The sequence below is a fragment of the Microcaecilia unicolor genome, chromosome 3 (assembly GCF_901765095.1).
Source record: "Microcaecilia unicolor chromosome 3, aMicUni1.1, whole genome shotgun sequence".
NCBI classification, from domain to species: Eukaryota; Metazoa; Chordata; class Amphibia; order Gymnophiona; family Siphonopidae; genus Microcaecilia; species Microcaecilia unicolor.
The window spans coordinates 138,961,871-138,988,969 of record NC_044033.1 but is presented as its reverse complement, the minus strand read 5'-3'; the positions used below and the strand labels follow the sequence as shown (position 1 = coordinate 138,988,969).

Here is a 27,099-nt window from a genome sequence, read left to right as displayed (position 1 = left end):
GACAAGTTAAAGAGTAGTAAATCCCAGGGTACTGAAAAGTCTCAGACATTACATTTTTGATCTGCTATTAGTGATCTTTAACCTGTCTTTAAAATAGTCCACGACACCTGAGAATTGGAGGGTGGCCAACGTAATGCCAATTTTTTAAAATGGTTACAGGGAGGATCCAGAAAATTACAGATCTGTAAGCCTGACGTCAGAGCCGGGCAATATTACTGAACACATAGAGAAACCTGGTTTAATGGGACAGAGTCAACATGGATTCAGTCAAGGGAAATTAGCTTTATTTCTTTGAAAGTATAAATAAACGTGTGAATAAAGATGAGCCAGTTGATGTAGTGTGTCTTGATTTTCAGAAAGCTTTTGACAAGGCCCCTCATAGGAGACTCCTGAGAAAATTAGGATAAGAGGCAATGTTCTGTTGTGGACTGAGAACTGGTTAAAGGATAGAAAACAGAGGGTAGGGTTAAATGGCCATTTTTATCAGTGAAGGAAGGTGAAGAGTGGAGTGGCCCAGAAATCTGTATCTGTACTGGGACTGGTGCTATTTAACATATTTATAAATGATCTGGGAATGTGAGGTGATTAAATTTGCAGATGACACAAAGCTATTCAAAGTTGTTAAATCATATGTGGACTATGGAAAATTGCAGGAGGACCATAGGAAATTGTAAGACCAGGCATCCAAATGGCAGATGAAATATAATGTGGACAACACAAAACAATGTACACTGGGAAGAATAATTCCCTTTAGGAGTCACCACCCAAGAAAAAGATCTAGGTGTCATTTGGACAATACATTGAAATCTTCTGCTCAGTGTGCAGCATTGGCCAAAAGAGCAGGAGTTATTAGGAAAGGGATAGAAAATAATACAAATAATATTATAATGCTTCTGCGTCACTTCATGTTGTGACCTCACCTTACGTATTATGTGCAATTCTGTTCACTGTATCTCAAAAAAGATATAGCAGAATTAGAAAAGGTTCAAAGAAGGCAACAAAAATGATTAATAGGATGTGACTCATCTCATATGAGAAAAGGCTTAAGAGACTTGGGGTCTTCAGTTTGGAAAAGAGATGACTGAAGGGGGATATGATAGAAATCTACAAATTCCTGAGTGGAGTAGAACAGGTAAACACGGATCGATTATTTTTCAATAAGTACAAAAGCTAAAAGACACTTCATGATGTTACATGGTCATATTTGTAAATCAAATAGAAGAAAATATATTTTTTTCATTCAATGAATAATTAAACCCTGCGGATGTGGTAACAGCATTTAGTGTATCTGGATTAAAAAAGGTTTGTACAAGTTCCTGGAGTAAAAGTCCATAATCATAGACATGGGGAAAGCCACTACTTATCTAAAAGTTCGATAGCATGAAATCTTGCTGCTCTTGGAATTGTGCCAGATACTTGTGACCTGGTTTGGCCACTGTTAGAAGCGGGATACAGGACTAGATGGACCATCAGTCTGATCCAATATGGCTATTTTTTTTTGTTATTTTATGACTGTGTAACAGAATGGCTGTGATGTGATAGATTTATTAACTGTATACAAAAATTGCAAATTCACTCTAGAGGAGCTGTTGGATGGATTATATGCCCCATGTTTGTTCATGAATCAACAAAATGCAAAAATATGTTACACTTTTTCAGTAGTAGTTCAAGGTGAGTTATATTTAGGTACGGTAGGTATTTCTCTGTCTCCAGAGGGAAAGTTTGTATCTGAGGCAATAAAGCATTAAGTGATTTGTCCAAGATCACAGGAGCAGCAGTGGGATTTGAACCTTGACTGTGCTGGTTGTGAGCCTGCTACTTTAACCATTAAGCTCTCAGAAGAGAACATGACTGGGCAAGGGTTGGTGTCAATTCCCCTATCCTTGTTCCTTCTCACCCAGTACTTTCCTCGCCCTTAATTGTCTTGTCTGTCTATATTTTTAGATTGTAAGCTCTATCGAGCAGGGACTGCCTCTCTGTGTCAGGTGTTCAGCGCTGCGTGTGTCTGGTAGCTCTATACAAATAATAATAATAATAATAATAAGTAATCTAGCCAACTGAGTTGTGTTTAGCATCTATACAGTGTTAAGTTCAGAAAGTGAATGGAATTGTCTTGTCTTTATATCTAGGACTGTGATGAAGACTGGCCTTGAGACAGTAAAGATGGCATTAAGAGCTTTTTTGGCTAATGCAGCAGAAGACTTGGAGAAGACAATGGAAAACCTAAAACAAGGCCAGTTTACACACACTAGGAACCAGCCAAAGGGAGTAACACAAATTATTAACTACACCACAGTGGCTCTTCTGCCAGTGCTGTCTTCATTGTTTGAGCATATCGGGCAGCATCAGTTTGGGGAAGATTTAATATGTATGTATTGTTTATTATTCTTGAACTTCATTTATGTTTGAAGATGGTGAACGATAGTTATGGGGAAGCTAATCAAAGGTTTCTCTATTGGTTAAACAGTGTTTTGCCCTCATAAAAGGGGACTTTTGACTTGTCCACCCTTGCAGTGTAGGGAAAATGTTTTCATTTTTCTTCAGTGAATTCATTTTGCCTCACTCTTTAAAAAAGCATTCTTGGGTCAGAGAGAGGGCAGGAGATGATTGGTCAATGCACCACGTTTAAATTAGGTAAAGCTACAAATGTAAGAAAATTCCCCTCAGGGAGAAAGCAGGTGTGAGTGTTTGTGAGTAATTTTTGAGAGCATGATAACCACATCAAAACTGCCTGAAAACTTTTGCCTTATACTCAGGGTAAGCGGAAGTAATCAAAGATTACCCCTGGAATTTGCATCACTTCAGGTACTTTGATTATTGTATCCATGGAGGGGCATGTTTGAAAGGACATTATACATGCCAAAGAAAGTCCAATAAAACCCCTTCATATTACAGTCATTTTTGAATAGAAAAAATGTAGGTGTTTCCTGTTCGAAAATATGTGAGAAGGACATCCTTACTCTAGAGATGTCCATTCAGAGCACCCATTTTACAAACTGAAAAGGAGAAAACGAGGGACAAAGATGTCTGTCTGGCAGCATTCTTACAAAAATGGCCACACAGACATCCTTGCAGAACAGAGGAGTAGCCTAGTGACTAGTGCAGTGGACACAGGTTCAGATTCCAATGTAACTCTTTCTTTGGTAAATGTGATCCCTCCAGGAACAGAAGAATATCTACTGTACCTGAATGTATACAGCTTCAATAGCCTTCAAGCTTGCAGGTGTCCTATATCTTTAGGTACAGTAAACATTTTTCTCTTCCTGGAGGGAGCCCTAGAAAAAAAAATAATAGAGTTACAGTATGACTTGGTTTCACTTTCAAGGGAGAAGGAGGGGGACAGAAACCACTGGGGGATTAAGGAGGGGTCATGCCTTAATCCATCCAGTGCTCAGCTGCTCAATCAGAGTACCTTTTTGTAACTCGGATGTGACTGAAACAGAGCTAGATAAAAAATGTCCTTTCACTGTTGGATATCCTACTTTTGGACCCTCCCTAGTCCTGCCCAAAACACACCCACACCAAGCACCCTTGCTATTTCGACAAACTTCAGTGTGAAATGTCCAAATTCTGAATTTACAAAATTGGGATTTGGACATTTTTAGCAGATGGACTTTATTTTAAGGCATTTTGAGGTGCCCATCTGTTTTAAAAATGAGCACCATAGTAGCCAATTTACTAAGCTGCATTTACTCTTAATGCAACAAATGGCAGTTAAAGTGGCAGTAGTTTTGCTTTTTAACAACTAATGTGGAAAGAAGCACCATACAGTAAATGTGCTAAATATTAATGTGTCAGATAATTGCAGTACAGTTAAAATCAGCTGAATAGATGTAGTAGTTGTGTTGCGTTTTCTGCCATTCCGTTAACACACACAGTAAGAAGTTTTTCTCTGTGCTGAATGGCAATGGAAAAATGCTGTGAATGCTTCCAACAGTTAGCATGCATTTAGTTTTTCAGTTAACCTACAGTAACTGCAAAATCTTACTACACATTGTTAAGTAGGCCCCATAATGGTGAAGTATATTTCCATTGTTTTTCAGCTGTTGTTGAAATTGCCATCACAGTAATTCAATATGTCTGTTGGGACGTGTGATGAAAATGTCAAACCTTTTTTTTGCAGGGAGAAAAGTAGGGAATGTTGTTTCCCTTTGAAATTTTTCATTAACTATGGGATCCTTTTATGAAAGCTTAGAGCGCACTAATGGACATTAGCATGCGTTAAGTACCACATGGCCAATAGATATAAAATAGAACACACAATATTTAGCGCACACTAATTTCCATTAGCACCCAATAAGCTTTATTAAAAGCTATCCCCCTGATATTCAGAATGAAACAACCGCCTAAATGGCACTTAGCCAGGTATCCGGCAGTATTCAGCGTCGGACAGCCAGCTTTCCCCCATTGAATATCGCCAGTTAGCAGCTAAAAGATAGCCGGTTATATCGCTTGATATAACCAGCTATCCAGCAATTTTCAGTGTGGAGTCAGCTAAGTTTGGTGGCCATATTTGGCCACCACAATAACTGGAATATCTTTGGCCAACTCCAACTTAACTGGCCAGCCCTGAATATCGGCTTGGCCAGTTAAGTTGAAACTGGCCAAATTTAAACTAGATATTCAATTCTGGTTACCAGAAATAGCTCAGCATTGAATATCTGGGCTAACTAAATACTGCCCGCGTGAGGCAGCCTGGCTCTCGTGGTCTGAATATTGGCCCCTATGTGCCTTGAAATTTCCAGTATGTTTTGAAACTGTATGGGCTACTTGAAATTTACCTGCCTTGACACAAAGCTCATAGACACATTTTACCCATGAATGTTGCACTAAAGGAATTGGTTCCTAAGCTGTGGTGAATTAAATCACTAACCTGTAGTGAGTCAGTACTGCAAGTTATAACTCCTGCAGTAAAAGAAATGCAAATTGTGATCAACCTCACAAACTGTGTTAATCTTCTCCCTGTGAGCACTAAGATGCTATTGTGTAACCGGATGCTCCCAAAGACCCTTCTTAAAGAGTCTAGAGGTAACACTATTGATGATCCAACCCATCCCCTCCAGGCAAAAATTTCCCTTTCCAGAGTTGCCAAGAGGGAGCAATTTTTGAGAGGAAAATTTTAGCACATGCTCCTAGCACCGCTCCACCACCCCCAGCCCTTGCCACTCCACCTCCTAGCATCACCTCCTGCCCCATCTCAACCCCATAGTCTTTCAAGCAAATACCTTATTTTCTCCGAGGACAAGCAGGCTTGCTTATTCTCACAAGTGGGTGATGCTGATCCACATCGCCTAGTCCCGGGCCCGTGTGACGCAGATCGGCGTCTACCCACTTGTGAGAATAAGAAGCCTGCTGTCCTCGGAGAATACCTGCTACAGGTAAGTATCTTCACTTTCTCCGAGGACAAGCAGGCTTGCTTATTCTCACAAGTGGGTAGAGTTGCTGAATACAATGGTATATCAAGGTGTGGTAAAAGGTGATCTCTTTTACCACACCTTGATAACTTTCCCCCACAGTATCTTATGTCTCTGACTTTCCACAGTCTACAGGTCTGGTTGTACCTGCATTTCACAAATCATCAATATTTCTTTTTTCTCCTTTTTGCTAGTGGAAGATGACCAGGTTTCTTGCTACAGAATACTGACCAGCCTTTATGCCCTGGGCACTAGCAAGAGTATCTATGTAGAACGGTAAGGGAAACTTGATATTAACAAAGTTTTAGGATTTTATTTTAAGTCAATAATTTGTAAAGTCACCTTTTTTGGGCTGTTGAATGTGCAGTAAATCATGTGTATTACTTTTTAATTAACAACCAAAGTATGAAATGTTTATGTGTTTTGAAACTGTTTCCAGAAAGACCTGAGAAGGCTGATATTTAGAAGCACAATATGTGATCAATGGCAGCACCATGCACAAAAATGTAAAAAAAATAAAATTAGGCAAAATCTATATTCATCTGGCTATTTTACTTCACAAATCACTGAAGTTATATATTTAAACATGGAGAGTGTTTGGGGTGGATTGAGAATAGAGAAAAAAGCACATTCATCTGTACACTGAACATATATGTTTCATTTTATCTGACTTCTTGTTTCTGTTTTATTTTGTTGTAAAACATTTTTCATTTCCTTTTTCTTTTTTATTTATAGACATTTGCAAATGTATTCATAACCAAAAAATCAACTTGTACAGAAATATCACATAAAGGAAAAAAAAGTGATACACAATGAAATAATTCTGCATTCCTTTTCCATCCCATAATTTAGTCTTCAAAATAAGGAATCAGAAAAAAGCGAAGCAAATGTCTCATATAAAGTAATATGTAAGAAAATTGTTGGCAACCAGAAAGAATTCCGGGGTCCTTTTACTAAGGTGCGCGACAAAATGGCCTGCACTGTTGTAGGCGCAGTGTATTGGATGCGCACAGGTCCATTTTTCAGTGAACCTGCAAAAAAGGCCTTTTTTGGCCAAAAATGGACGTGGCAAAATAAAAATTGGCACATATCCATTTTGGGCCAGAAACCTTACCGCCACTCATTGACTTAGCAGTAAGGTCTCGTGCATTAACCGGGTGGTAATTGTCAGCATGTATACACTGCCAATTAGTGCCACACAGTAGAAAATAAAAAAGTATTTTCTACCTACTGTATTGGACGCGCGTAAAAAATGAAATTACTGCCCGGGACATGTAGTAGCTGCGGGGTAGTTCCAAATTGACGTGCGTTGGACGCACAAAGGCACCTACACGCCTTAGTAAAAGCGCCCATCAGATAGTTACATTGCACAGCTAAGATGACAAAATTAGGGGATTAATAGTTGGAATCTGCAAAGTCTTATTTGTGGCATCAAATGTAAATAAATAAGGTCAATCAAAGAGAGATTTACCCAGTGAACAGAGTTCCCGGGGAGGAATGTAGGGAGAGATGAGAGTGGAGAGGTACTGAGGAGCTGCAGAGTGAATGCACTTATACAGTGGGGGAAATAAGTATTTGATCCCTTGCTGATTTTGTAAGTTTGCCCACTGACAAAGACATGAGCAGCCCATAATTGAAGGGTAGGTTATTGGTAACAGTGAGAGATAGCACATCACAAATTAAATCCGGAAAATCACATTTTGGAAAGTATATGAATTTATTTGCATTCTGCAGAGGGAAATAAGTATTTGATCCCTCTGGCAAACAAGACCTAATACTTGGTGGCAAAACCCTTGTTGGCAAGCACAGCGGTCAGACGTCTTCTGTAGTTGATGATGAGGTTTGCACACATGTCAGGAGGAATTTTGGTCCACTCCTCTTTGCAGATCATCTCTAAATCATTAAGAGTTCTGGGCTGTCGCTTGGCAACTCGCAGCTTCAGCTCCCTCCATAAGTTTTCAATGGGATTAAGGTCTGGTGACTGGCTAGGCCACTCCATGACCCTAATGTGCTTCTTCCTGAGCCACTCCTTTGTTGCCTTGGCTGTATGTTTTGGGTCATTGTCGTGCTGGAAGACCCAGCCACGACCCATTTTTAAGGCCCTGGCGGAGGGAAGGAGGTTGTCACTCAGAATTGTACGGTACATGGCCCCATCCATTCTCCCATTGATGCGGTGAAGTAGTCCTGTGCCCTTAGCAGAGAAACACCCCCAAAACATAACATTTCCACCTCCATGCTTGACAGTGGGGACGGTGTTCTTTGGGTCATAGGCAGCATTTCTCTTCCTCCAAACATGGCGAGTTGAGTTCATGCCAAAGAGCTCAATTTTTGTCTCATCTGACCACAGCACCTTCTCCCAATCACTCTCGGCATCATCCAGGTGTTCACTGGCAAACTTCAGACGGGCCGTCACATGTGCCTTCCGGAGCAGGGGGACCTTGCGGGCACTGCAGGATTGCAATCCGTTATGTCGTAATGTGTTACCAATGGTTTTCGTGGTGACAGTGGTCCCAGCTGCCTTGAGATCATTGACAAGTTCCCCCCTTGTAGTTGTAGGCTGATTTCTAACCTTCCTCATGATCAAGGATACCCCACGAGGTGAGATTTTGCGTGGAGCCCCAGATCTTTGTCGATTGACAGTCATTTTGTACTTCTTCCATTTTCTTACTATGGCACCAACAGTTGTCTCCTTCTCGCCCAGCGTCTTACTGATGGTTTTGTAGCCCATTCCAGCCTTGTGCAGGTGTATGATCTTGTCCCTGACATCCTTAGACAGCTCCTTGCTCTTGGCCATTTTGTAGAGGTTAGAGTCTGACTGATTCACTGAGTCTGTGGACAGGTGTCTTTCATACAGGTGACCATTGCCGACAGCTGTCTGTCATGCAGGTAACGAGTTGATTTGGAGCATCTACCTGGTCTGTAGGGGCCAGATCTCTTACTGGTTGGTGGGGGATCAAATACTTATTTCCCTCTGCAGAATGCAAATAAATTCATATACTTTCCACAATGTGATTTTCCGGATTTAATTTGTGATGTGCTATCTCTCACTGTTACCAATAACCTACCCTTCAATTATGGGCTGCTCATGTCTTTGTCAGTGGGCAAACTTACAAAATCAGCAAGGGATCAAATACTTATTTCCCCCACTGTAGGTCAATAAGAGGAGTTTGAACTGTAAGCGGAAACGGATAGGAAGCCAGTGAAGTAACTTGAGGAGAGGGCTAATATGAGCATAACGACACTGGCAGGATATTAGTCGAGCAGCAGAATTTTGAACAGATTGAAGAGGAGAGAGATGGCTAAGTGGGAGACCTGTGAGAAGCAAGTTGCAATAGTCTAAGCGAGAGGTGATAAGAGTGTGGATGAGGGTTCTGGTAGTGTGCTCAGAAAGGAAAGGGCGAATTTTGCTAATATTATAGAGAAAGAAACGACAGGTTTTAGCAGTCTGCTGAATATTGCAGAGAAGGAGAGGGAGGAGTCGAAGATGACCCCAAGGTTAGGAGCTGATGAGACAGGAAGGATGAGAGTATTATTCACAGAAATAGAGAATGGGGGAGGAAGAGAGGTTGGTTTAGGGGGAAAGATAAGAAGCTCAGTCTTGGTCATGTTTAGTTTCAGATGGCGCTGGGACATCCAGGCAGCAATGTCAGACAGGCAGACTGATACTTTGGCCTGGATTTCGGCTGAGATTTCTGGTGTGGAGAGGTAGATCTGGGAGTCATCAGCGTAAAGATGATACTGAAAACCATGGGATGAGATCAGAGTACCAAGGGAAGAAGTATAGATGGAGAAAAGAAGAGGTCCCAGGACAGATCCCTGAGGTACACCAACTGACAGTGGGATAGAAGTTGAGGAGGATCCACTAGAGTATACACTAAAGGTATGCTGGGAGAGATAAGAAGAAAACCAGGAAAAAACAGGAAAGGCAGATGATCTGCAGACTCCAATGCAGAAACAAACAGAACAGATAGATGCACACAAAACTTTTATTGTACAGTTGCAAACTAGTATAATACCCGACACAGGCCATGTTTCACCCAAAGGGGCTACGTCAGGGGCTACAAAATAATAAATAAGCAAAATTACAAATATAAGAACATACCAATTAAAAATTAAAAATGTACAGCATAAAATTTGAAAATATAATTTTGAAAAATAGAATATAAGATACCATGACATGTAAAACAAAAACCAATAAGCATATGTGTAACATATTGAACATTGATAAAAGTAATAATGAATACAATATATATAGATAAATAAATAAATAAATCAACCAACCACATATATTACTAAAATACAAGAATATGTAATAAATATCATATTATATCTATTGAAGAACATAGAGAGATCATATTGTCTTAACCGACAAACAATATAATGAAGTGCAAATAGGACACATACCTATACTGTGATCTTCACTGTCAAAAAACTATGGTGTATTGGCTATTCTCCACCTCAAAAGACTACAAAGTTAATGTATGCTAAAAATTAGCGTGCACTAACAATAGAGAGACCACCAGTATTCTTTGGTCTGAACCTCACCTCTGGCGCTGCTGGCGGGCCGCAACAGCTCCATCGCCGGGGCCTGGACGAACTGGCTCATTTTAATAGGCAGAGCCGGTTCCTCCTGACTGCAGGGCCAGCCGCAATTCACTGGAAACATTTCCAGGACCCTCCAACTCGTGAACTAAGGCCCGGGCGCCGAGTTCGCTGGGCCCAAGAGCTCACCCTCGGCCGTCGCGCTCCCTGGCAGGAACTGAGTCGGGAGCTCCCCTGAAGATCGCTGGGATCTGTCGGAGATCGCGATCTGTGCGGCGCTGCTGCACACGAGGAGGTGGAATACCTCCTCTCGTAGGGTTTGCATTCCCGGGAAGGTGGAGGGGCTCGCCGGGGGAGCCTGAACCGCGAACATGGCCTCCCCCACGAGGTAACCATTTGAGCACCCGAGAAAGTCCCCAGAGAAGGCGCCACTTACCCGCTGAGGGACAGGTGGCGGGCCGGAGCGGAAGTGAGACAGTCTTCCTTCCTTCCGCTGCAACGGCGAGGTGCGGAGCCGGCGAGGACAGGCTGATCTGAGCCAATCGCGGCTATCTGCTGCCTCGTGGAGGCCCCGGAACGGAGCGAGCGCCTGCCGTCCTGATCAAGGTGAAGAGGAGGGAAGCGCCGCACACTCGGTTGCGCGCTGAGACGCGCGGCTTCTCTGCTCGGGGCTAGTCTTGGCTGTCTGTCCGCCTGCCTGCCTGCTACAGCCTGACCCCTTCACTGTCGGCCGGCTACCCAGGGCCCAGCTTTTCCCTGCCAGCTCTGCTCCATCTGCACTCGCTGCCTGTTACAGCCCACCAGCTGTGCTCCATCTGCACTCGCTGCCTGTTACAGCCCACCAGCATGCCCCAATCCATCTGCCTGTTCCAGTGCCTCTGCTCCTGCTTCTTCCAATCTGCCTGATCCAGCTTCTCCCGGCCTTCTCCAGTCCATCTGTTGCAGCCTGATCCAGCTTCTTCCTGCCTGTCCCAGTCCGCAGTTCCAGCCTCTCCCTGCCTGTTCCTGCCTCCTGCTCCGGCTTGCCCCGGTCCGCCTGATCCAGCCACCTGTTCCAGCCTGTCCCGGTCCGACGGATCCAGCTTCTTCCTGCTTGTTCCAGCCCGCCTGATCCAGCTGCTTCTCCCTGCTCATTCCAGTCCATCTGCTCCAGTCGCTCCAGCCCGCCTGATCCAGCTTCTCCCGCTTCTCCCAGTCCAGCTTGCTCCAGTCCGCCTGATCCAGCATCTCCAGTCTGTTCCGGTCCGCCTGATCCAGCTTCTCCCTGCTAGCATGTTTTTGCCCTAGTGTGTTCCAGTCCGCCTGCTCCAAGCCTGCTCCTGTCTGCATGATCCCATCTCGTGATCCCAGCTTGTTCCAGTATGCCGATCCCAGCTTGTTCCAGCATGCCGATCCCAGCTTGCTCCAGTACGCCGACCCAGCTTCCCCTGCTTGCTCCAGTGTTCCAGTCAGGCTTCTCCCTGCTTGTTCCAGCCCATCTGCTCCGGCACACCTACTTGCTCCAGTACACCTGCTCCAGCCTGAACCAGCTTCTCCCTGCTTGTTCCAGTACACCGGCTCCAGTCTGCCTGAACCAGCTTCTCCCTGCTTATTCCAATACACCTGCTCCAGCCTGCCCGCTCCAGTACATCTGCTCCAGCGTGCTCCGATCCACCTGAACCAGCTTCTCCCTGCCTGTTCCAGTCCATCTGCTCCAGCCTGCTTGCTCCAGCTTCTCCCTGCTCATCTGCACCAGCTTGTTCCAGCCTGCCTGCTAGCTTGTCAGCCATTGACTTACTCGCCTGCCTGCTAATTTGTCAGCCCTTGACTTATCTGCTCTCCAGAATCTCCCTGCTCATTCTTGTCCACCGGCTCCAGCATGCCCCAACCCGCCTACTAGCTTGTCAACCACTGATTTACTTGCCTACCTACTAACTTGTCAGCCATTGACCTACCTACCCCCCCCAGCCTCTCCCTACTCATCCCTGTCCATCCACACCAGCTTGCTTCAGCCCGCCTGCTAGTCTGGCAGCCACTGCCTCACTTGCCTGCCTGCTAACTTGTCAACCATTGACTTACCTGCTCTCCAGTCCATCTATCCCTCCAATTCCAAGCCTCCGACTCTCCGCTCTATCTATCTACTTCTCACCTCAGTCTCTACACTTACACCGCAATCACTACTTATGGCCCCTGTCCACATCCTCTTCCTTGCCCTGTCCCTTCCTAATCTTTTTCCCCTCCCCTTACCGCTGTCCACTGCTGGAACTCATTGCCCACCTGTGTTCCCTCCCAACCTGCCCACTACGGCAATACCCTATCCACCCCCATCCCTCACCACCTCACCATCTCTCTTGTCCCCCTCCTCCTTCCTAGCCCTTAATCTTCAACACCTCCTTCCTACCATTAACCCTTCACCATTCCTCCTAAGTGCACCCCGTCTTCGTCGCCTTCGTCGCCCGACCTCCCCCACCCTCCTCCGCACTCTCCTGCTCCTCCTCCTGCTATCCACGGGAGACATTAATCCTAATCCAGGCCCCCCTCACCCGTCCTCTCCTATCCACACAAATGATTCCGTGACTCCTCCAATCTCGTCTCTATTCCCCTCCTCCCCCCCTCTTCCCTCCCCTTCTCATGTGCCTTGTGGAATGCCCACTCGGTCTGCAACAAACTGCCCTTCATCCACGATCTCTTCATCTCTCGCTCCCTTCAACTACTCGCCCTAACCGAAACCTGGCTCTCCCCTGACAACTCTGCCTCAGTCGCCGCCCTTTGTCATGGAGGTTACCTCTTCTCCCACACTCCCCGCCCAGATGGCCGCGGCGGAGGCGTCGGGCTACTTCTCTCGCCCTCCTGTAGTTTCCAACCCCTCCTCCTACCTCAGTCTCACTGCTTCTCATCCTTTGAAGCTCACTCCATCCGACTATTCCACCCATTACCACTCAGAGTTGCCGTCATCTACCGCCCCCCTGATAAGCCCCTCTCTTCATTCCTTACTGACTTCGACGCCTAGCTCACCATCTTTCTTGATCCCGCATCTCCATCCCTCATTCTTTGTGATTTTAACATTCACATTGACAACCCATCCAACTCTTACGCTTCTAAATTCCTCACTCTGATATCCTCCTTTAACCTCCGACTATCCTCTACCGCCCCTACTCACCGTGATGGCCATTGTCTCGACCTCGTTCTCTGCTCTTCCTGCTCACCTTCTAATTTCTGCACCTCAGTCCTTCCTATCTCAGATCATCACCTAATCACCCTCACACTTCATCACCCTCCCCCTCAACCTCGCCCAACTATAACCACTACCTTCAGGAATCTCCAAGCTTTGTTTTCTTGTTATTAATTTTAAGTCAATGGACTGAAATCTAATTTTCTATTATACTCATACACTCTTGGATATGTTTCAATGTCTTTGCCCAAGACAGAGACAAATGCAGAAAAACAGTGATGTCATCTGCATAGAGAGTGTATGAAACCACGGTAATCAAGAACCTCACCAAACAATTTCATAAGTATATTGAATAGCAATGGCGAAAGGTAAAAGCCTTCCACCTTGGTTACAAAATGCAATCTGTTTTACCATGTAAGAGCCATCTTATCCCTCCTCATTTGCTCAAGGAAAGATGTTCCATTTATTTCTGACTTCATTAAAACTACACTTCAACTAGGTATGATGTCATCCTTTGGAAGCAATCTGTCATCAGGCTGCAGCATAAGAAATCAACCGCTAACTGATCTTTCCTGTCAAATTTTAGACTAATTGCCACACTTCTTTTCCTTGCTAAGATGACAGAGAAAGCAGTATTTTACCAAGCCACAACGTTGTGGAATGCTAATAATTCTTTTAATCTGCGTCAGCCTGGGTTCTGCGAGGGTTGCAGTTCTGAGTCTATTCTTTTGCTTAATGATGCAGTTTTCCATTTGATATATTTTTTATATAGCTGTATTTTTGATATAGCTGGATAACTGGATCTGACTTCAGCATTTCATCATTTGACACAGTTAACTACTCTCCTCTGTTATCCTATTTTTTAAAATCAGGACTTAAAGAACGGTGCTCATCTGGTTTCACTTCTATTTTTCTAATTGAATCTTCCATATATATATATTTTTAATGATAATCTTTCTTGTTCATTTTCATTGTCATGTGGAGCTCCACAAGGTTCTGTCCTTGCACCTTGTCTTGTTAAAAATCTTTTAATCTCTATTTGTCACACTCTTTCAACAATTAGGATTCTCTCCCTATAATTATGTTGAAGACATTCATCTTCTGATAACTCATGACACCTAGGACCAGTCTTTTCAAGATGCTGTTTCTGTGGGTTTATATCAATAATGTTCTTGGTTCCCTCAAAATAAATTCTCTTTGAATCCTTGCAAATGTGAAGCCATTTGGTTTTTGGGCTCAACTCTTCCGCCAAATTATCATTCGCATCTTGAAGGAGTTGATTTACGGCTCACAGATTTGATTCATTCTTTGGGCATGACGATAGCTTGCAAGTTAAATTTCTCATGACACATCTTGATTATGATTAGTTATATGTTTTCTACACTCAGAAAAATCTGGTCTTTAAGACTGTATCTCAAAATAACTAATATAACATATAACATAGTAACATAGTAGATGACGGCAGAAAAAGACCTGCACAGTCCATCCAGTCTGCCCAACAAGATAAACTCATATGTGTATCCTTACCTTGATTTGTACCTGCCTTTTTCAGGGCATAGACCGTACAAGTCTGCCCAGCAGTATTTCCCGCCTCCCAACCACCAGTCCCGCCTCCCATCACCGGCTCTGGCACAGACCGTATAAGTCTGCCCTCCACTATCCTCACCTCGCAACCACCAACCCCTCTTCCCCCACCTGCTCCACCACCCAATTTAGGCTAAGCTGCTTATGTGCTAATTTTGAATAGACTAGATTACTGTAACTTTTTGTTAGTCGATCTTCCTTCTTACCAAATATATCGATTACAGCTTGTCCAGAATACAATAGTGACCATCCTATACAACGCAAAAATATAGGATCATGGTTTTCCTCACTTCTGTTGAACAGTACTGGCTTCCGGTTAGCTTCAGGATATGTTATGATATTATTGTTTACCTATGATGCCACCTTGCTTAACTTCTCTTTTGACCTCATATTTGTCTTGCCAATCGCTCAGATCCTCTGGACCAACCATCTGGTGATTCCTACTATTGCTTGTCTGCACATTGTAACATCACGTGAGACAGAGTTCTGTTGCTGTGCTCCTTCAGTATAGAATAATGTTCCTGTGAATCTGAGATCCATTACCTCTTGGCCTAAATTCAAGACAGCAATAAAGATATAGCTTTTTAAGCTGGTCACTTATTGCCTGATGGTTAACTCCAACAATCTCATTTGTTTACCATTGACCTTCTCTTCTTTGCACTCTTTTTTTCTTCTTTTTGTTTTCAGTTGTTTATTGGCTGGTTCCAATTGTAAAGAGGTTTAACTATGTTGTACTACTTGTTCCCCTCCCTTCATTGTTATATTGTCATTTGTTGTATTTGCTTTGTTTTTAGTATTATTTTACTCTGCTAATTTTACCCCTTTTGTAAACTGCCTTGATATCCTTGAAACATATAGAGGAGCATAATCGAACAGGGATGACCCTCTAAGGGCGTCCATCTCTAAGGACGTTCCGGCGAAGGGGCGGGGAAACCTGTATTATCGAAACAAGATGGACGTCCATCTTTCATTTCGATAATACGGTCGGGGATGCCCAAATCTCAACAGTTAGGTCGACCTTAGAGATGGTTGTCCCTGGTTTTCGGCCATAAAGGAAACCAAGGACGCCCATCTCAGAAATGACCAAATCCAAGCCATTTAGTAGTGGGAGGAGCCAGCATTCGTAGTGCACTGGTCCTCCTCACATGCCAGGGCACCAACCGGGCACCGCTAGGGGGCACTACAGTGGACACCATAAATTGCTCCCACATGCATAGCTCCCCTACCTTCGCTGCTGAGCCCCCCAAACCCACTCCCCACAACTGTACACCACTACCATAGCTCTTAGGGATGAAGGGGGGCACCTACATGTGGGTACAGTGGGTTTCGGGTGGGTTTTGGAGGGCTCACATTTACCACCACAAGTGTAACAGGTGGAGGGAGATGGGCCTGGGTCTGCGTGCCTGAAGTGCATTGCACCCACTCAAAACTGCTCCAGGGACCTGCATACTGCTGTGGTGGAGCTGGGTATGACATATGAGGCTAGCATAGAGGCTGGAAAAAATGTTTTTTAATTTTTTTTTAGGGTGGGAGGGGATTGGTGACCACTGGGGGAGTAAGGGGAGGTCATCTCCGATTCCCTCCGGTGGTCATCTGGTCAGTTCAGGCACCTTTTTGAGGCTTGGTCGTGAAAAAAAAAGGACCAAGTAAAGTCGACCAAATGCTCGGGAAGGACACCCTTCTTTTTTCCATTATCGGCCGAGGACTCCCATCTCTTAACTACTCCCCTGTCCCACCTTCGGTACATTGCCCCCCCCCCCCCCCCGTGAACTTTGGTCATCCCTGCGACGGAAAGCAGTTGAGGACGCAAAAAAAATCGGCTTTCGATTATGCCAATTTGGCCGACCTCGGGAGAAGGACATCCATCTCCCGACTTGTGTCGGAAGGTGGGCGTCCTTCCCTTTTGAAAATAAGCTAGATGGTGATATAAAAAATTATCAAATAAATAAATAACATCCAGGAACATCCTAACAGAGAACTTAAAAAAAGACAACTTCTGGTATCTAAAAATTGTATACTTTCTTATGTGTTCTCATTATTCATGATGTATTGTAAGCCACATTGAGCCTGCAAAGAGGTGGGAAAATGTGGGATACAAATGCAACAAATAAAAAAAAAATAGATAACGCTACCATTCCCAGTATGATACCAAAGCCATTTGAACTAACAAAATTTCCTGTTGTTAAGTCCTCTGTAACTGATTTCTCCAGCAATCCATTAGTTGCCCTCTAGAAAGCCTGCTCAGGCTTCTTCTTAGCGAGGGGAAGATAATAAATTATAGTAATAGGTTATAAAAATCTAATCTAATCAGATTTTTTCTATACCACTAAATTCCCTTATAGGTCCGAAGCATTTTGCAATATGAACAATGCATAATTAAATTTAAAGTAATTACAAACAATAAGAAATATTATCTAATCAATATACAATTAATAATCAGATTTAGTAGATAGATATTTAGTAAATAAACAGGTCTTAAGACTTTTTCGAAAGGACATCTAAAAATGATCGATTATTTCAATCGGAAGAAATCTCTAATAATTCACTGCCTGATATGAATAAGTTCTTCCATGGTGTTTCTTAGAGATAAGATATTAAACTGGAGGAAAAAGAAGAGTATTGCTATTTTGTTAATATACTTAGGAGCAATGATTAAAGATTTAGGAAAATTTATCAGTCTTAAATTTATACTGTGTATTGAATTTTCCAAAGCTTCAGATTTCAGCTTTGTGGGTGCTGGCACTTAATATCAACCAGCACCTGCATAACACCTGGGTACCAGCCTGAAGTGTGCCAATACCCCTTCCCTCCTCCAACCCCCAGAAACCATCCCCCCAGGTAGGCCTGGGGGGGTCCCTTGGAGGGGGGAGGTTCTTGATGTTCCAGGGAGGTGAAAGGGAGAGAGAGAGATTGAAAGGGGGTTTCTTTATGTTCTGAGGGGGTGAGAAGGAGAAGGGGGAGTTTCTTAATGTTCTGTGGGGTGGGGGTGGGAGGTTGAGATGTGGCCAGGTAACTTTGTGGGTCTTGGCCAATATTCAGCCAGGACCCCCATAAGTGTCTTACCTAGGTTTTGGCTGAATATCGACTGGGACCCAAATGAGACCCAGCAGCTAGCACCTGCCAAATTAAACTTGGATATCCAATGCTGGGGCCTGGACATGGCCTGGCATTGAATATCCAGGATTAATTCTGCCCATGGCAGTCAGAGTTTTAAAAGCACTGACCTCCATGGGCTGAATATTGACTGGAGCATTTACACATTTTATCCTGCTGAAAATGCATATAATTTTGAACATATTTAAAATCCATTTAAAATTATATGGTTGCACTGCCATTTAGAATAGAGTTTCTTATTGTCCCTTCAGACCAGTCCAGACACCCTGAGTATCCTCTCTTGCCAGCAGGTGGAGACTGAGAGCTACTGAATTATAATATCACTTCTATAAAGTATATTGTGCCACCTAGCAACAGCCAGTATGTTCTCTGTCTTCAGCAGTTGGTAGGTGAGATATTTTATGCTTTCTGTTTTGTCAGATAGGTTGAGGTTAAATTTAATTTATTCCAGAGGAGAATTAAGAAAAAAAGAACTGTGTCTATTGTTTAAAGAGGAGTTCAATGCAGATGAGTGACCCCAGTTTACTCATTTCTTATTTGGCTTCTGGTTCACAGCTTCTATCTAAGAAACTGAGACCTATACTTATGGAGGAACCTGAGGAGGTTTGGTGGCAGATTGGTTTGATATGGGTTTGGATTTTCTGTTTTCTGGTGGATATGCTGTATGACTTGATTTATACCTCTGCCAAAAGTATGGCAGGGTTTAAATTGGCAGATCCTGTTTTAAAATACTAGTGGAACTTGAGACTTCCTGACCTGGATGTCTCAATTCTAATTTGAGCATTCTTTCTACAATATCATTCTTTGTGTCTAAATCGATAATTTGCCTTGGCATTGGCCATGATGAAATGACCTACTGTGCATTTGATCAAACAATGGGTATAAAATAATAGTGCTATTTCTTCCATTCACAGACATCGTGCTGCACTGGGGGAATGTTTGGCTGCTTTTGCAAGTGCTTTCCCTGTGGCTTTCTTGGAAACTCACCTGGACAAATATAATTCTCATTCAATCTACAATACGAAATCAGCAAGTGAGAGAGAAGGTATTACAATAATTCCTCTTTCTCCCCTTCTCTGATTCCCTCTGTTTTAAAATGTACATATGTTCTGAAAGAAAAAACTTAAAATGGAATTTTACCTTTTCCTAGTTCCCTTGCTTATTTGGAGCACATCAGCTTTTCTAAATATGATATATCTTCTAAAGGTTTTCCATGGTTTTGTGCCCTTAGCTAAAAGCTTATCAAAATCTAATCCAGTGCTATCATTTTTTTTCAATTTATTCCCACTGTAGAAACAATTTTTCTTTCATCATCTGCAACTTTGTTTAGTGATTTTTGCATAAGAAGTACTAAAATCTGTGAAATGTGACTTGCTTCAGATTATTTTCTTGCATGCTGTGGCACTGAGTACACCTTTGAACTATTATATACTTGCATTAGGAGAAAAATAGTTTCAAGAGCATGACACGTGCCATGCTGGGTCAGACCATTGAACCCTATATTCTGTCTCTGATTGTTGTCAATATGTCCTCCTTAAAGGTATCTGGAAGATTCAAAAGGGGAGATCTGTTTCCAGTTGTGATTCCTGAAGTCTACCTGACTAATAATTTTTAATGGATTTGTTCTCCAGAAACTTGGCAAACCCTTTTCAGACTCCATTATACAAGTATAGACCACACTCTTGGGCAATAGATTCCACAGTTGAATTGTATGTTGACTGAAAAAGAAATGTTTTCTTAAAATGTGTCTGAAATATACCAGTTCCATCAAATGTCCTTTTGTCCTAATACTATTTTAAAAAATAAATAACAATTCCATATCAACTTATTCCACACCACTCATGATTTTATAAACCTCTATCACATACCTTCTCAGTGGTCTCTTCTGAAAGTTGAAGTGCCCCAACCTCTTTAGCCTTTTTTTAATAAAGTAGCAATCCCATTCCCTTTATCTTTCATGTACACATTTTATAATTGTACTACAGTGCTGAGAAAATGTTTGTGAACCCCACATATAAGTACATAAGTAATGCCACTCTGGGAAAAGACCAAGGGTCCATCGAGCCCAGCATCCTGTCCATGACAGCGGCCAATCCAGGCCAAGGGCACCTGGCAAGCTTCCCAAACGTACAAACATTCTATACATGTTATTCCTGGAATTGTGGATTTTCCCAAGTCCATTTAGTAGTGGTTTATGGACTTCTCCTTTTAGGAAACCGTCTAACCCCTTTTTAAACTCTGCTAAGCTAACTGCCTTCACCACGTTCTCCGGCAACGAATTCTAGATTTTAATTATGCGTTGGGTGAAGAAACATTTTCTCCGATTTGTTTTAAATTTACTACACTGTAGTTTCATTGCATGCCCCCTAGTCCTAGTATTTTTGGAAAGCGTGAACAGACGCTTCACATCCACCTATTCCACTCCACTCATTATTTTATATACCTCTATCATGCCTCCCCTCAGTGTCTCTTCTCCAAGCTGAAAAGCCCTAGCCTCCTTAGTCTTTCTTCATAGGGAAATCGTCCCGTCCCAGCTATCATTTTAGTCGCCCTTCGCTGCACCTTTTCCAATTCTACTATATCTTTCTTGAGATGCGGCGACCAGAATTGAACACAATACTCAAGGTGCGGTCGCACCATAGAGCGATATAATGGCATTATAACATCCTCACATCTGTTTTCCATACCTTTCCTAATAATACCCAACATTCTATTTGCTTTCCTAGCCGCAGCAGCACACTGAGCAGAAGGTTTCAGTGTATTATTGATGACGACACCCAGATCCCTTTCTTGGTCCGTATTAACTCCTAACATAGAACCTTGTATGACGTAGCTATAATTCGGGTTCTTTTTTCCCACATGCATCACTTTGCACTTGCTCACATTAAACGTCATCTGCCATTTAGCTGCCCAGTCTCCCAGTCTTGTAAGGTCCTTCTGTAATTTTTCACAATCCTGTCGCGAGTTAACGACTTTGAATAACTTTGTGTCATCAGCAAATTTAATTACCTCGCTAGTTACTCCCATCTCTAAATCATTTATAAATATATTAAAAAGCAGCAGTCCTAGCACAGACCCCTGAGGAACCCCACTAACTACCCTTCTCCATTGTGAATACTGCCCATTTAACCCCACTCTCTGTTTCCTATCCTTCAACCAGTTTTTAATCCACAATAGGACATTTCCTCCTATCCCATGACCCTCCAATTTTCTCTGTAGCCTTTCATGAGGTACTTTATCAAACGCCTTTTGAAAATCCAGATACACAATATCAACCGGCTCCCCTTTGTCCACATGTTTGTTTACTCCTTCAAAGAATTGAAGTAAATTGGTCAGGCAAGATTTCCCCACACAAAAGCCGTGCTGACTTGGTCTCAGTAATCCATGTACTTGGATGTGCTCTGTAATTTTGTTTTTGATAATGGCCTCTACCATTTTCCCCGGATCTCCCCTGGAACCTTTTTTTAAAAATCGGCATTACATTGGCCACCCTACAATAATAAAGAAAAGTACAAGGTTTTGCAAGGTATTAGACCCTGTCAGGAACCCAGATGCCAGCTTTATCCCTGCATTCACCCAGGTAACACTGCAACATCAACTACAATATTTGGAGCTCATTTACCTGCTCTTCCTCCAATGTAATAGATATATCTCTTCTGTCTATATAGGACAAACAGGTTATCCCATAGGAAAAACAATAAATGGACACAAATCTGATATGAGAAATGGCAGCATTCAAAAACCAGTAGGAGAACATTTCAACATTCCAGGACATTCTGTGTGACCTTAAGGTCATTATACTCCTATAAAGGAACTGCAAAGGAACACACCAGTGTGACATTGCTAAATTGGAACTCATTAGAAAGCTTGACCCATCACTCTAGGCCTGAGTAGAGACAATGGAATCATAGTACACTATCAGGCTTATTTTCGAAAGAGAAGGGCGCCCATCTTTTGACACAAATCGGGAGATGGGCGTCCTTCTCTCGGGGTCGTCCAAATCGGCATATCTGAAAGCCGATTTTGGGCATCCCCAACTGCTTCCCGTCATGGGGATGACCAAAGTTCCCGGGGGTTGTGTCGGAGGCGTAGTGAAGGCGTGACTGAGGCGTGCCTAACAGATTGGTGTCCTCGAGCCATAACGGAAAAAAGAAGGGCGTCTCTGACGAGCACTTGGCCGACTTTACTTGGTCCATTTTTTTTTTACAACCAAGCCTCAAAAAGTTGCCCGAACTGACCAGATGACCACCGTAGGGAATAGGGGATGACCTCCCCTGACTCCCCCAGTGGTGACTAACCCCCTCCCACCCTGAAAAAAACAACTTTAAAAACGTTTTTTGCCAGCCTCAAATATCATACTCAGGTCCATCGCAGCAGTATGCAGTTCCCTGGGGGGGGGGGGGGAGGTGTGTGTGTGTCAGCAGAGGCATAGCGAAGGCATGGACGTCCTTCTTTCAAACATTTTGGATGTCCTGAAATGCCCCCCCCCCCCACAGGGACGGCCAAATTTCAAGGGAGTGGAGTGGAGGAGTGGCCTAGTGGTTAGAACACTGGTCTTGCAATCCAGAGGTGGCCAGTTCATATCCTACTGCTGATACTTGTGATCCAAAATCCAAATAAATAAATAAAGGGGGTGTCAGAGGCATAGCAAAGGTATGGATGTCCTTTGCACAGAAACATCTGCATTTTTGACATCCTCAACTGCCCATCACAGGGATGGAGGCACAGCGAAGGTGTCTAACATTTGGATGCCCTGACGAGCACTTGGACATTTTCACCTGGACTTGTGTTTTTTTACGGTTGTAGATGGCTATTATACACACAGCTTATCTGTGTGTATGAAGCCGTCTTTGGCGTGTGCAGAGCAGCCATGCATAACGCTTGGCTGCTCTGCACTGGCTTCCCCTCCTTAGGAAGGAAATCGTGTGCGCTAACAGCGAGCAGCTCATTTGCATGCGATTTCCTTCATGCATGCCCGTTCCTTCCCGAATCATTAAGAGATCGGTAAGGGAAGGGCTTTTTCCGGTCAGTTAGTGCATCAATTAGTCCACTGCAGTGCCCCCTAGGGTTCCCAGTTGGTGTCCTGGCATGTCAGGGGGCTAGTGCACTACGAATGCAATCTGTATGTGGGCAGAAGCTGAGTCAAGAATGTATCCTACAGCAAGACAGGAATTATTAATTCAAGTAAATCCATTATAGAATGGCTGAAGTGGTTTTGTGTTTTGGAATTGACCAAGTCATAGTCCTGATCAAAAAACTATTGAAATTTTATGGCATGACCTGAAGCAAGCTGTTCATGCAAAGAAGCCCTTAAATGTTATAGAGTTGAAACATCAGTTTGGAAGAATGGGCCAGATTTCCTCTTGGGCAATATGAGAGACTGATCAACAGTTACAGGAAATGTTTACTTGAATTTTTTTCTGTTCAGAAAGGTGCCACCATTCACTTAATAATAAGGGTTCACATACCCCAATGACAAACCGGAAAATCTTATTGTTGAAACTTTTTGTTGAAAAAATAATCCAAATATATTCTTTTTGTCTGAGTAATTTATTCAATAGGGTTATCTTTCTCCATTATCAAAGGTGTAGATTAAAATTTGATCATATGTTATATATAAATTATATTAAAATATGGCCCATCCCAATGATTTACAATCTTACAAACTTTTTCTCAGCACCGTATACCATTTTTGAGGTTTGGAAACCAAAACTGCACACACAGTCAAAGTGTAGTCAACATCCCTTCAGTGGGTCTGCTCTCCATTTAGGGCCCAATATTTAAAATTATTTAAATGGCCAGGCTTATTCAGAGGCACAACAGGATAATGCCACTGAAAATGTCTGGTTAGCGCCCAACACGAAACCGGCTATTTTGGGGGCATTCCAGGGTCAGAGTCAGCACTTGGCTACTTAAGTGCTGATATTCATAGTAAGATAGTAGATGATGGCAGATAACGACCTGTACGGTCCATCCAGTCTGCCCAACAAGATAAATTCATTACGTAAGGTATGATGTGATGCTTCATATGTATACTTGAGCTTGATTTGCCCATGCCATTTTCAGGGCATAGACCAGGGAAGTCTACCCGGCACTGACCTTGTTCTAAAACTTCTGAAGTTGTCATCGAAGCCCTTGAAAAACTCCACTCCAACCCATCCAAATTTATTCAGCCATGATCAGGGCACAGACCATAGAAGTCTGCCCAGCACTGGCCTTGTTCTCCAACTTCTGAAGCTAAATCTGTCCAGCCGCGATCAGGGCATAGACCATAGAAGTCTGCCCAGCACTGACTTTGCTTCCCAATTACCGATGTTACCACCTAATCACTTTGGATCCATTCCTTCTAAACAGGATTTCTTTGTGTTTATCCCACACATTTATAAATTCCATTACCGTTTTCATCTCTACTGCCTCTCGTGGGAGGGTATTCCAGGTATCTACCACCTTTTCAGTGAGGGTGGTAGATTTAGCATGTAACTGGCTAAGGTAACTGCATAAATAGGACCACATAAAAGTCAGTCCTATCTTTATACGATTCACTATAGCCGGTTAAGTGTGATACTTAACCAGCTATGTTTTCTATTTCTAGATAAAGAAATGTATTCGTGTTTTTGTTGGCCCCATATACCCCAAAACTCAGTGGCCCTTTTACTAAAGCTTAGTGTGCTCTAAATGCTAAGAAACCCATTTTATACCTTAGCATTTACAGTGCACTTAGTTTTAGTAAAAGGGTCCCTCAGTGCTGGAGCCTGGACATGACCCAGTATTTAATTTCTGGGGATAACACCAACGGTAGATAGCAATTTCAAATTCACAAAAGGAAATTACCTCCTATCCCGTGACTTTTTAATTTCCTGAGGAGCAGCTCTTGATAAACTTGATCAAATACTTGCTGACAATCTAGATAAAGGAAAGAAATGGCCTTTTCTAAAACTGCCTAGCATATATATGCCTCAATATTCAAAGGAATTTAGGCAAGCAGAAGAGGCTGCTGCCTGCTTAAATCATGCTTAGCAAGCTGGCCACCAATACTCAACAACACTTAATTGAGCAGTCCACTGAATAGTGGCTCTGACCAGCCATCTGACAAGTGAGCAGGAGAAGGACATTCCAGAGGTGGAGTCAGGGAGAAGCAGGGAGCTATGCAAATGCTGGCAATATTCAGTGCTGGCACCTACATAGCAGTGTGACCAAATAGGAGCACATAAAAATAAACTTTGGTCATTTAGCTGTGCAGATGCCAGCACTGAATACCAGCTGCATAGCTGTCAGTGGTGTCCTACCTCTCACACACATGCTCCCTTTGCTCCTGAGTCCCCTCCCCTCCCCCCCCCCCAAACACAACCAGATCCCTCTCTGAATCCTACCACCATTTCAAGTCTCACCAGATTCCAATCACCTCTCCCCCCTCCCCCGGGACCTCGACAGAATAACAGATAAAATAAAATTAAAAACAAAAATCTAATAAGAAATCTCATTGAACAGCAATATATTAAAAAAATCATAAATAAAAAAACAAATTACACCAAGCAATACAAGGAATTATAAATGGTCCTCAAAGGATATACCATTCAGCTAATAATCATAATCTGTTAAACAAAACTATACTCTGAACCATTATCTGAAAGCCCTTTTTGGTAACATCAATTTTATCTTAACAAACGTAGTCAATAGAAGTAGGATTGTATTAATCTTATTACAAGAGCCTGTAGAGATAATTGCAAATCTAACAAAATTCCAAGGCTCAACATTTTGGGGTACATATTTAGCCAGCAGATGTGAGTATTTTTTTATTAGCTACCTCCAGCATTATCCCAGTTACATGGGCACCAGCTGAATATTGACCGGGACCTGCATTATATTCAAAAGGTGCCTTTGTTCCTTCAATCCCTCCCCTACCCCCTAGAAAGATCCATACCCCTGCTGACCTCCCCTGACATGGCAAGACCCCCCCCCCAACCCCCGGGCAAGATCCATACCCTATTGCATTCCCAGCTATCCCTATCACCAGATTCTGTATATTGGTAAAAATGAGGTTTCATATGTTATCTTTGAGTAAGATGGGGTGGTAGCCATGTTAGTCCACTTTTAAAGGTAATAAATAGAATTAAATCAAAACATAGAAAAGAACATTGATACTTTTTTATTGGACTAAATGTATCTTTTGATTAGTTTTCAAAAGTAACCCTTCTTCTTTGGATGATTTTTTTCCCGATCTGAAGAAGGGTTATCTTCGAAAGTTAATCAAAAGATGTATTAAGTTAGTCCAATAAAAAAAGGTATCATCTTACATTATTTTCTCTGTTTTGATTTATTTCTATTTATTATGTTATCTTTGGAATTGAATTGCAGTGGAGATTACTCAGGAGGTCACAATGCCAAGCACTAAACTTCCCCATCTTTACCTGGTGGTCTATAGCATGTATACTTCACGGTTTTTATACCTTTCCTCAATTTTCAGCTGACTCTATTTATACAGTCAGAACAGTTACAGATCTTACTGTTTTCTCACCATAGCTCTGAATTTACCAGCCAGCGTAGAAGAAGTTTGTCCAAACAATCCATCCTTGGAGAAGCTAATGAAAGAAATTGTGGAATTAGCAGAGTCTGGTATTCGCTATACACAAATGCCACATGTGATGGAGGTGATACTGCCCATGCTGTGTAGCTACATGTCACATTGGTGGGAGCATGGGCCAGAAAATAATCTTGATAAGGCAGAGATGTGTTGTACAGCTCTTACCTCAGAATACATGAACACCTTGCTTGGCAACATATTGAAAATTATATATAACAATCTGGGCATTGATGAAGGTGCATGGATGAAACGATTAGCAGGTATGCTTACATTTCTTTTTTGTTTGTTTATTTTTTTCAGACTTTCCAAAGATGATTATGTGAGAACTATAAAAAAAATGTGAAAACAAAAACAATCACAGTATATATTTACCATTTGGGAAAGTGTAGTAAATGATAACTGCAAAAAAAATTACAATGGAATTTTTGAATCATAAAAACATGATAGGGATGTCATGTATGGAGTCCTTTATTTGTTCAAGAACTTACAGCTATATAAAAAGCTTTCTTTTGAACACCAAAGAGGACACGTAGCCCTAAATGTCTTATTTTCCTATTGCTACGGATCACAGGTAGAATGAATTAAAATGGTGTTGCATCTACACATTTAAATACATTAGGAATCCTTTGGTTGTGTTCACTTTTTCTATGGTGAATTTAAATATGCCATTGACTGTAAAACATATTAAAGGTAATGATCATTGGGAGTGTGAC

The 27,099-nt window shown here is 42.6% G+C and overlaps 1 protein-coding gene across 1 annotated transcript in view; it reads left to right on the top strand.

Moving 5' to 3' along the window:
* The window catches only part of RYR2 (ryanodine receptor 2), a 908,577-nt gene that overhangs the window by 574,602 nt on the left and 306,876 nt on the right, over positions 1–27,099 (top strand). Inside the window, 4 exon segments of the mRNA XM_030194683.1 lie at positions 2,130–2,368; positions 5,609–5,690; positions 18,720–18,850; positions 26,326–26,646. Of these exon segments, the coding sequence (XP_030050543.1) occupies positions 2,130–2,368; positions 5,609–5,690; positions 18,720–18,850; positions 26,326–26,646 (773 nt within the window).